The 12,132-nt window shown below is 44.8% G+C and overlaps 1 protein-coding gene across 23 annotated transcripts in view; it reads right to left on the bottom strand.

The window, feature by feature from the left end:
* Positions 1 to 12,132, bottom strand: part of BTRC (beta-transducin repeat containing E3 ubiquitin protein ligase) — a 161,789-nt gene that overhangs the window by 19,564 nt on the left and 130,093 nt on the right. For all 23 annotated transcript variants that reach the window (XM_005289397.5, XM_065552661.1, XM_065552665.1 and 20 more), the window contains 4 exons: positions 9,027 to 9,213; positions 5,638 to 5,734; positions 4,666 to 4,803; positions 3,922 to 4,040 (listed from right to left, as the gene is read on the bottom strand). In XM_005289397.5, coding sequence (XP_005289454.1) covers positions 3,922 to 4,040; positions 4,666 to 4,803; positions 5,638 to 5,734; positions 9,027 to 9,213 — 541 coding nt within the window. The remainder of the gene's footprint in view (positions 1 to 3,921; positions 4,041 to 4,665; positions 4,804 to 5,637; positions 5,735 to 9,026; positions 9,214 to 12,132) is intronic.

Genomic DNA, 12,132 nt, shown 5'->3' with positions numbered 1-12,132 from the left:
TTTGCAGAGTGCATGCCACCTCCCATTAACCCCCCTTAAAGCTACAGCTCTTCTAGTAGGCTCTGGAGGCCTCCCTCTTGTCACAGGGCAAGCTTATTTGAAAATGCTGTGACACTGGCAGAGCAGGTGCCAGCTCATGCGAAGGTCCCAATGTCTCCACTGAACACCGAGAAACATAGACCTGGCATCAGTCTGGCTCACCTGTGCGTCAGTATTTTTCAAATAGGTATTAGAATTGTAAGAATGTATTTAGACTTTACTGAATGCTTGTGAGTGGCTGCCAGCATTAATCTCACATATACCATCTGTATCCCTTATTGTAAGGCAATCCTTGAGTGGTTGTATTGTGAGGCTCTGTGACGCCATGAATCACCAGACAGGAGAGAGACATGAACTAGTGTGAAGTGCTGGGTTACCCTAAAGGTCATACAGAGCTTGCTGATTATAGAAGCTTCTATTACTTTTTGACACTTAAGATTGTAACACAGTTATGCATCTATGTTTACCTGCTTTAACCTTGTAAACAACTCGTTTCCTTTTCCTACTTAATACATCTGTCGGTAGTTTATTGTAGGATTGGCTACCAGCGTAGTCAGTGAGATCTAAGGTGAGACGGACCTGCGGTAAGTGACTGGTCCTTTGGGACGGAGTAATCTGAATATTGCTGTGATCCTTGGGGTAAAGCAAAGGCAGGCGCAGCTGGGTGGGGAGTTGGATCAGCGCACCCAAGAGGACTGTCGGTGACTCCACGTTTGGCTGTTCTAGTGCCTGACGAGTTCAGCTCTGATATTCAGTTGGTTAAATCTAAGTAGAGAACGCACAGCCAATTTGGGGCTTGTGCCCTGCTTCCTGACAGGGTGCCCGGAGGTGGGTACCCATGCTCGAGTCACTGCAGGCAGCGTTACACCTGCCATTTGGGATATGTCCACACAGCTCTGGGAGGGTGCTTCCTAGTGCAGGCAGGCAGACACGCTAGCTCTGCTCGAGCTCGCACGCTGAAAATAGGAGTGAGGCCACAATGGTCTAGGCAGCAGCTTGGGCTAGCCACCTGAGTACAAACTCCCGCAACTCCCAGGATGTGTATTCAGGTGGGTAGTCTGAAGCACTGCTTGTACTGCTGTGGTCATGCTGTGAAGTACACTAGCTGCTGTGTTGGAATACCTTGGTGTTTACCAAAGGCAAAATTTGCTCTGCATGAGTCCAGGATAAGAGTTATTGCTGGCTTGGAAAATTTAACAGGAAGAAAGGAAGAGGGGATGAGCTCATTCCAACCTTCCTTTGAGACACTGCTCCTCAATGGAAATGCGATTTGGTGAAAACACACATCGCACTGGAGTCTTACATTTACACATTCTGTGCCTGTTCTTTTCAATCTGAAAGCTTAATTTACAACATTCCCATCTCTGCACAAAGGTATGGAAACCACATGCCTTCCCACTGCATTTATTTACAGGCATGTCTACAGTGCTCATCACTGAGTTATCTGAGCATCTCTGTTAGAACCAGGCATTAGCATTACAAAACCCTCCCGGGACAATCACACCCTCACATTGCAGAACAACATAAGAATATCACTACATCCAGCAGACATACGAAAAATGACAGGAAGAGCTAGGCAGTAGATATATTTTTCAGGGGAGGCCTTTCTCTCGCACTCCTGGGGAGCCAGGTGTACTGCACCATGCGTGTGTGTGCATATATGCACCTCTATTTCCATCCATAAACAGCCCACACTTGATTACAGGTTATAAAGCACACAGCCGAATGGTAGGGGATAGCAGCTATGCACAAGCGTTCAAGTGAATCTAAAGAACGCAGCCTGAAGTTCACCTACTAGCACATGTTCTAGTGGTCAAGAATCACTGTCCCAAAGCCCTGCACAGATAGAGAGATTGGTAAGTAGTTCTGAGTAACCAATTTAAGCCCATTGCTTCTTGCCCTATGCTCAGAGGTTAAGAAGAACAATTTTTCTCCCTCCTCCTTGTAACAACCTTTTATATACTTGAAAACTGTTCTGCCCCCTCTTGGTCATCTCTTCTCCAGACTAAACAAACCCAATTTTTTCAATCTTCCCTCACAGGTCATATTTTCTAGACCTTTCATCATTTTTGTTGCTCTTCTCTGGACTTCCTCCAATTTGTCCACATCTTTTCTAAAATGTGGTGCCCAGAACTGGACACAATACTTCAGTTGAGGCCTAATCAGCGTGGAGTAGAGTGGAAGAATTACTTCTTATGTCTTGCTTACAATATTCCTGCTAATACAGCCCAGAATGATGTTTGCTTTTTTTGCAACAGTGTTACACTGTTGACTCATATTTAGCTTGTGATCCACTGTGACCCTCAGATCCCTTTCCGCAGTACTCCTTCCTAGGCAGTCATTTCCCTTTTTGTATGTGTGCAACGGATTGTTCCTTCCTAAGTGGAGTACTTTGCATTTGTCCTTATTGAATGTCATCCTATTTACTTCAGACCATTTCTCCAGTTTGTCCAGATCATTTTGAATTTTAATCCTATCCTCCAAAGCACTTGCAACCCCTCCCAGCTTGGTATTGGCTGCAAACGTTGTAAGTGTACTCTCTATGCCATTATCTAAATCATTGATGAAGATATTGAACAGAACCAGACCCCGAACTGATCCCTGCGGGACCCCGCTTGTTACGCCCTTCCAGCATGACTGTGAACCACTGATAACTACACTCTGGGAACGGTTTTCCAACCAGTTATGCACCCACCTTATAGTAGCTCCATCTAGGTTGTATTTCCCTAGTTTGTTTATTGAAATGAAGTATTCTAGGCAAGTACCCAGTCTGCAGTTTGATCTGCCCACCATGGACTGGGAAACGACAGAGTCTTTCACATAGACCAGCCTTTTCTTTTTACTCAGAGTTAAACATAATGCTGCCCCATCCAATCTAAGTGCTGATTAAATGTCCAGGTAAAAGAGATGTGACATGAATTCTGAATTTGTACAAATGGCAGGAACCAACAGAACTCCTAGCACCACAAACCTGTGTGTGCAATATGCAGGGGTTAAATTTTAGGGTCACCTGCTTATGACTGGTGGCTTCAAAATGAGTTTAGGCAACCACAGAGAGGAGCCTGCAGCCACGGGAACAGGCGCATGAGTGCAAATGGTGCAGGAAAGGCGATCGCCGTAGCTTTGGGCCTGCTTCCAACAGTGCTGCTTGGAGCTGCATAGTTCATACTTAGGCAGAAAGAGGGGACCTCCTACCCACACCAGCACAGGGAGACCTATTCTTCCGGCCAAGCTCTATCCCTCTTCCCCAGCCAAGGGAGAAATGCCCCTCCCCCCCTTCCTGCTAGTTCACCAGCAGAACATGTATTTCCAGATATTTTCATTTCGTGAAGTGAAATCATTACAATTTTGCCCACTCTAGTCTCCTGAACCATGCCTAGTGACCGTCCCATCCGGAGAGTAGATTCTAATGTGGACTGTCCAGCCTTGCAGCATGGGTTTGGAGATGAGTGAAGAGAACAAGGTCATAGAGTGGTAAAAAAACATGTAGTTGAAATTTATTAAAGACACACAGGGGATCTAGCCAGGTAGCTTGTGTTAATTCTAATGGAAGAGGCATGGCTAAAACCCCTACATGGCTTTGAAAACCTAACCAACGTCTTTAAAAATCTCTGTCCCAGGGAAATGTGCAAATTCTTCGTAAAAATTCACAAAAGTCTCCTTAACCCAGCTTGGAAATCGCCAGCCTTTGCTTATTTTCCATTTCCCTGCGATAGGCAGCAAAACTTGAGTGGAAAATTGATTTTTAAACCAGTAGGGCTTCTCGTTGGAAAGGAGTTTACTGGAACTACTCAGTGAAAAAAGCTGAACAGAGAACAATTAAAAAAAAAAATCTTTTCAGTACCGTCTGAGGGCACAAAGCTCAGTTTCAGAAGTACGTACCTGACGGTTGAATCAGAAGATCCAGTAATGATCACCCGCTCGTCATACTGTAGGCACAAGACGGAACCCGTGTGTCCAGTCAGAATTCGCTTGCATTCCAATGTATTCTTATCCCAGATCTAGGGTGGCAAACAGTCACAAACAGTCTGGTAAGTAAGATGTTCATCACTGTATAAATGGTGCATGTTGCTGGGTTGGCTGTTTCGGTTTTTATTACATACTGTTTGCGGATCGAGCTTCCATAGTAGCAAAGAATGCACTGTGTTATTCCACAGGCGCTTTGGTGCAATATAAACCATTCTTAATATCTCTGGTTTTAATATGAATACAGGCTCTACACTTCTCATCAGGGAACAGGGTAGCCTGTAATGACGGGAGGACCAATAATACTGCTAGCAAAGTCCATTCTATAAGGAAGCAGAGCATTTCTTGCCGGGTGAGACAGATTTATACACTTTGCTGGGGGAAGGCTAGCTTGTGTGTACCAAAGCAAAACTCGCCTGGGCTAGTCCAGTGTTTAACCTTTTTGACACCAGGGGCCAGCTTGCGGCCTTCCTAAACTGTGTCGGGGAGATCTCAGGGACTGGCACTGGTCCACGGACCAGTTGTTTCGAAACGCTGGGCTAGGGCACCTTCTAAAAAGTCTCTTACCAACTGCTTCCTCCCACACTGAAATTCGGACACAAGATTGTACATGAAGCCTGCTTTACACACCCTAGCTTGGCCACCTCGGGGAGTTCTCACCTTGATAGTGTTGTCTCGCAGGCCACTTACTATCTTCTGATCGTCATACTGTAAACAATAAACCCCTTTGCTAGTTTCACTCCGGCAGTGGATTCTCTGTAAACTGTGCCTTCCACACCGCCAGTTTGATTCTATTGTCTTGGGGATGGGGAGCAGAGAAGAAAGAGAAGCAAATTAGAGAAAGTCCTGTTACATTTCCCAACAAGGAAGCCCATTAGATGATACAGTAGTCTCCCAAGGGAAGTGGCGGTGGGGGCACTATTGCTAGAGTCATTTATATGACAAAGTGCTGGAGAATATAGCGTGGTGAATGTTGTTGCACGGGCCATGTTGGGGATGCACAAGCTGACCTAAAAGGTTTTTTTCCCATCTCTAACGTCTGTGACTCTGTGGAGCCTTCAACAGGAGGATGCTCAGTGACTAACGAAGAGCGAAAGGTGGTATCCACCTAGATCTAGCCGGTGATTATATGGCCCCCGTGATCAGAGCAGCTGAGCACCTCTCCTGCAATGAAGAGTTCAAGCATAGACAAGAGGTGGTACCTTGCACAGAACCATTTATGGGGCAGCAGTGCCACAGGTTCGATGCCCTTCTCTTTGAATTTCATGGACTGTCCTCTCCGGCAATGCCTGGGTCTCCCTGGCTCAGCTCTGGCCCCTCACCACAACCTCTCACGAGGCCTCACTATTTCTTCATTGAAAGAGCCATGAAACGCCTGAACGCTGTCCGGCTGCTGCCATACACCGTGTATGCTGTGCAGATTCACCAGAATCCGCTACTTCAACTACGTCTGACAGCTCACGCAATTTACATTCAGGGAAGGGAGTCGCTAAGCCTCATGATCTTCATGTGGGAACTCCAAAACATGTATATGCCATGTGCAACGTTTATTAAAACCAGTGTGAGGGGTTTTGCTGACATTTTAACAAATCAAAGTTAAAAACCACACAAAATGAAATGTTTGTTTCTTACCTCTATGTCCTGTATAATTTTTGGATAAAGTGCTCTATAGAAGGAGTTGGGTGGGGCATTCCCATCAGGTGGCTTATTTTTAAATAGATACTGTCCCCTGGAACACAAGAAACATTTCCCATTCAACACAGTCCATGTTTCAGCAGTGTTGGGCAAAGGTTTCTAAGGCACTTTCCTGGATGCGTTGCTGACTGTAGGGGCAGGGGACTGCTTAGCATTCAGGAATGGTGGACTCGGTAAGCACTGTTTGACCTGCACCGTGACTGGGTTGTATTTGGATACGTGACAAATTCAAAACGGGTATTCGCAGACACCTGGGGAACTGCAAATGTGTTATGCATACAGGCATGAGCCACTATTGCCCAGTCTGTGAGTTATAGTGGTTCATACGTCCTTTGGCTTGTGTATCTATTATGTGTGTCACTTTTAAAAGAAGGGGCTCAAACCTTCACAACTGCCAATGGCGGGGGGGAGGGGAGGGGGCTGCAAGGAAGGCCAGCAATGGGAGAAAACTAAGGAAGGCAGGCCCCCCAAAAATATGTTACGTGCCCAAGGCTGGAAAGCTGTGTTAGCAGGAGTGACATCTGCTTTGGCACATGGACATTTTACGGCTGCTGCTAGATTCTGGTAAGCAACATTTCATTAGTGGCTCCTTCCTCATTTCAACACAGATTTGGAATACTCATATCCCAAGCTAGATTTTTGCTTCAAAAAAAATTCAGTAAACGGCAATCACTTCCTGCTGTGTAAAGAACTTTAATTCCTCATCCTGAAGTTAAGAAGTCACCAAACACGGTGTGGAAGCTAGTAAACCCCACCATGGGCGTACTAACTGCTGTTTTGTCTGGCAACATGCCTTGCAAAGTGGAGATAGGCACAAATGCCTCGGAGTGTAATCCTGGCATCAGAGGCATGGCGTTTACACTGGGCCAGCTCTCTGCTCCTCCCCGCCACTACTCCATTACAGCATGATTAATTGTTCCAGATCTCCATGTGCCTTTCTCGCCTGTCCTTTCCTTACAGTACACCTTGAAACTACAGTACACCTTGACTGCTTGGGCCTCAGCTATACGTAGCATGAAACCTGCATCAGAAAAGCTACAAAAATGATCTGAAGCTTTTCGTTTACAAGGACAACACACAATGTATAGTGCTAAACAAGCATTTGAAAGACACACAAGGGGAACGGCATATATTTAAATTCCCTAAGACATTAGTTTAAACACATGTTTTGGGGCAGAGCAGTTTTCAGCTCCATACTTAGAAGTCTGCAGATTTTTAGACTATAAGAAGTATCAGCCATTAACTGCACTGGAATGAAGGTTTGTGTTTCCAGTCTCACTCTCCAGGATGTGTGCACATGACCAGGTAGGCACATGCATGCATGCGGGCAACTGTGAGTACAGGTCCTAATCATTGCAGAGAGCAGTTGGTGCAGTATTTGCACACGTGGAGTGCTTTTAGGAGCGTGAAGATTAATCACAAGGGCAATGTTTTGAAGACTTCTTGGGGAGTACATGCCTTGGAGGTGGGGAGAATGCTTGAGCCAGACCCTGGAATATTTAGGTTACATCTGGGTTGGCCTTCAAATAGAATCAATTGTGGTTTAGCTAAAGAAGTGCTTGGAATTTTCACCGCATCCCAGGTGAGCTCTCTTGCAAGAGTTTCTCTTATAAAAGCAACTATTTCATGTCCCCGCCCCAACTGAGGACAATGGGACACTGCCGGGGTGCCCCAAAAACAGAGCCTGAGGGACACGTAACCATGTTCTCTCTCTCTCTCTCTATATATATATATATATATTACTGTAGGGTAAAAGGAACTCAATCAGCTGCAGGTTTTGATGACCAGAAAACCGAGTGTATTTTGGTCACTATCTAGACAGACACAAACAGTGCTCAGTTTTTTTTTTTAATAGTAAATTTTCTATAAATGCTTGTGCCAATCCATGTGACCCCACTCATTCCTGGCAAGTTGTCAGTGTGGTCCTTTGGGTTGCAGAGTTTGGGCTCTCCTGTTGTAAGGTACCAGGAAGCAAGTGATGAAATCAAGTAGTCCATGCACTGAGCTAAGTGAAGAGCTATAAGCGAACGAGAACAGTTGTTATCATTCTGAACTGTCCATCTATTCACTTCCCTGTGCCACCCAAAGCACTGATTCCAAGCTACGAAGTGCTTTATGGCAGATTCCCAAGTTAAATTAGATATTGCCTGCCTCTTTTCCCCACCCAACTGTTCTTAGGGTTAACCTCCTCCTCCCTATCAGAGGGTATTCTCCCTGGGACTACATGCTTGGGGAATTCCATCCTGCAACCAACTTAAACAGGGGACAGTGCAATCCTGGGGGTGCAGCATGATGATGGGGGAGGAGGGGTATACTGCTGACCTTCAAATACTCATATGATCAGCAATGGGCATCAATGTAAAATTCTAAATATAGAATGAACTATAAGACTGGAGATAATCATGGTGTTGCTCTAACATTTCCGCCTGTGTCTGCAGCTAATACGGTCACAGAAAGGGGTACTGAACACTTCTGATAATCACTATGCTCCTGGAAGCAGATTTGCATAGTATTTAAAGGACAGTTCATAATCATGATTTACTTGTCTTTATAATCAGCGACAAACTGTGTAACAAAATTAACTTCAAAACAACAGAATTTTTGCTTGCAACTTTGTATCTTTTTTCCTTTTTAATAGCAACTAAAATGCCTAAGCTGTCACTTTTATCTTGTTTATGAAATATTCATACCCAGCTTTTTTGCAGCTAACATCCTGGGGACACCCTTGGAAAAGAAAATTATGTATTAAAGGGCTTACCCTAGAGAGGGAAAGTTCTAATGAAGTGTTAACAGAGCAGCTTCAAACTCAAGTGAGACCCTCGGAAGGCTATTCCAGCTGATTATTAACTAATCTATCTGCATTTCTAGAGTCCCCTACTCTCCACGGTACCTACCCTCGGCTTCCAGTTTGAGAATTGCACAGATACAGCGTAAAGTGAAAGTCTGCTGAGGAAACACTAATTCATACCACACGCCCCAGCTCCTAATCCTAAAAATGTTTTTCTGCTCTGAACTGCTGATGAGTTTATTGCCCTCCCTAGGCATATGCGGCTTCTTAATATGAAACTGAATGAGAGGCCGGTTGTACAGATTCGAAGTTTTTCTCTCTCCCTCATTACTGACATACTGGAGCACATGAGATGAGCATAGAAAAACATGCCAAAAACTGGTGGTAGAACCAAAAATGACCAACCTCTCCAATCGCTGAATTTTGCTGCAAACAAATGTCAAACTAGAAACAACAGGGGCTGACTACAAAGGTAGCATTACACACACACCATCCACTGTCCTAGGTGGGTAAGAAGCTGAATTTGCAGTTCCCTCACCATCCTCTCCTCTCTGCCAACCCTCTCCACAGCGAGTCTGTCCTGACCATTCTCTCAATAAGTTTCTTCCACAGCATGCCATCAGATGTCACCCGGTACCACTCCTTACACACCAGCTCGGCAGCACATAATGATTTGGCATCCAGGTACGACAGTATGTTCTCAGCAATGTGATCCAAACCCCGAGCTGGAAAAAAAAAAAAAAAAAAAAAAAAAAAAGAGAGCATTAGTCATTGGGGAGATCGTAAGACAGTTTAAACAACTCCCCTCGTCTATTATGGAGATCCAGTCTCTTCCCTGTATCAGAGGGGTAGCCGTGTTAGTCTGAATCTATAAAAAGCAACAGAGGGTCCTGTGGCACCTTTAAGACTAACAGAAGTATTGGAGCATAAGCTTTCGTGGGTGAATGCCCACTTCGTCAGACGCAAGTCTCTTCCCTATCACTGCTCATCCATTCCCCTGTACACAGAGTCAGACCAAATTCACAGAAGAGTATTTGCTGCTAAGTTCAGGAACAACCAGTGTTTTCCCAACTCGTTTTGGATCAAAAACAGCAAGGCATTAAAAATAATAAAGACTCTAGGAAGTCATTCCAATCTATTTCTATGGGTTTTAGCACTAGGGGGATAGTCTATGGATGGCATTTCCAACTCAGCGATGCAGCCCCCAAAATCTCTCTATATTAGGACCATTTCTCATCTTGCTGCTACAGCTGTTCTCATGTTCCAACGGCTCAAAAGCTGTTTTTGCTAAAGCAGTAGCTTTTGAACGTAATGAAGAAAAAAATATATATTCCCAATGTGTACCCTGAAGGGCAGTGGTACCTTCAGACATGGGAGGGGGGAAGGACACGCAGATGCATGGAGACGAGAGAGTCTAAGGAGAGAGTGAAGCAGGTTTGCTGGTATCATTTATTTCAGTAGGTGGAAGAAAGCGTACACCGACACGGTGTCATTTGCAAACATTTTCCAGTGTGAATACCAGAAGGGTTGCTTTGTGTTTCAATACCGCTGCAGTCACATGGAAGACAACTGACTCAAAAAAATAAAAGGTCACTGGACCAGTAGCCTGGTTAACACCCCAGTGGATCTAGAATAGGATAAAATGTTGGAATACAGTGGGGGGTTCACCCGGTGTTGTTTGAAGTGGATGGGTTTAGCCATTAACATTCTCTACCACCTCCTCAAACCTAATCTGCACGGAGGCCTCAGAGGAATCAGATGCCTATAAAATAACATGGTTGCATTAATAAAGCTTCTCTTGGCTGCTGTTCTAATTCACAAGTGAGACAGCAATGGTGAGGGGGTTATTGCTCTTCACAGATCACATTTCAGAGGCTTCGCAGAAGCTGTAGTTCAGAGGAGTCCGCCCTCCCCCAAGCACAAAGTTCTGCCCAACAAAGAGCAAGCATGCCAGATCGGTATTACACGCAACTTCCCTCCTCTCCCTAACGAAACCCACTAAACATCCGGAGTGGGATTAAATTCCTCTTTTCTTACTCTTATTACAACAGTCTCAAAGACTGAGCCCCATTTGTCAGCAGCACAGAAGTAGGAGGCAGTAAATGAATTGTGACTGGTTGTGTCACATGTCCATACTTAAGCAGATGGAGAGTGAGGCATGTATCAGCTGATTCTTATCAGAGTTCACAGGACACTATCTATTCTAGCTTTTGTGTCAGACTGAGAAGTTAAAAAAGATCTCAAAATTGGCTCCTCGTCCATGAAAATGATATAACACAGCATGGCTCCTGATTCCTTCCCTTATTCCTAATGCAACAGTTTAAAACGTAGCCACATGCAGAGAAACAATTCTATGATGCTTTGGGCCCGATCCTCCACTGCCCAACGCCTCGTATAATTTACACCTGTGCAAAAAAGAGCATGGAGATGACGACACAAGGTACCAGGTGGTGGAGAAAGAGGCCCAAACGTGTCTAGAGTTTGGCTGTTATATTGCAGTATTAACCCACCAGGGTTCCCAATTGTACAGTTTCAGTTTATACACAGATATTACACATAAAGCTTTACAAACTCCCTGAAAGAAGCTGGATTGACAGTTCTGAAGGCTGAAGTCCTCTGTTTATCAGCTGAGGAGGTGCAGGATGGGGAGTGTTTCCTCTGGCCACCCCTTATTCATGCGTCACAAACCTCATCTAGTGGGGAAAGGTGATGTCAGTTTGCATTCCCACGCCCTGAAGCTTCCACTGACACCTTAGACACATACATGGACACTGTGTGCCCACCCCTAGAGTCGACACCGGTAGGTTCAGGTGAATATACTGAGCTCCATAGGAATTCTGCACAAGGAAAAGAGGAAGGAAGGAGAAAGGACAGCAAGAAATGGGCCCAAGCTGTAGAAGTTCTGCTTGCTGATTCCTAATCAATTCTCCCCGATCATCCCTCTTGTTCACCTCCCCCGACTCGCAGTCCCCAAATGGAGCCATCTTGAGTTGGTTTTTAATTTTCATTGTTGTGATATGTGTATTTCAATCACAGTAGTTGACCCAGATCACTGATCTTAGATCACTCTTATAGAGAGAAAACTGACCATTTTCAGAGAAAACTACCATCATACAACCCCCCTGCCTTGCCTCTACTACAAATGGGGAAAAAAAAAGAAAAAAGGAAAAAAACCCACCCTTAACTCTGACCTCCACAGCACCAGGATAAAAATCAAACAATTTTACTCCAAGTTAATAAATGTGTCTGACTGATGGATAAGAGGCAGTACTATGTGGGCAGAGTAGGTGGTCTGGTGAACCTGAATGAGAATTTGCCCACTTTCAGAATTTTGGGATGCATTTTGTGTGTGTGGGGTGGGGGCAAGGGGATGAGAGGGATAAAGTAGAGCTTGAACTTAACTTCCAGGCTTTTTAACATGTGTTTTTGTGAGAGAGCTACAAAGCACTCCTGTGGGTTCTTTTTAGTTGAGGTGACACATTTAAATATTCCAGGTTAGTCACATTTTTTTCTGAAAATTTCCTTAGATTTTAAAAAATGTTTAACTATTGCCCGATAAGGAGAGCCACCGCAGTCCTTGCAAGCTGCTCACAGATGAACACAATTCTGTTCCAGACAGCCTTCTGCCTCCTCACATGGCTTCT

This window comes from Chrysemys picta, chromosome 7 (assembly GCF_011386835.1).
Source record: "Chrysemys picta bellii isolate R12L10 chromosome 7, ASM1138683v2, whole genome shotgun sequence".
Lineage (NCBI taxonomy): Eukaryota > Metazoa > Chordata > Testudines > Emydidae > Chrysemys > Chrysemys picta.
Note: the sequence above shows the minus strand (reverse complement) of the source record. Positions and strands in the feature narration are given on the sequence as shown.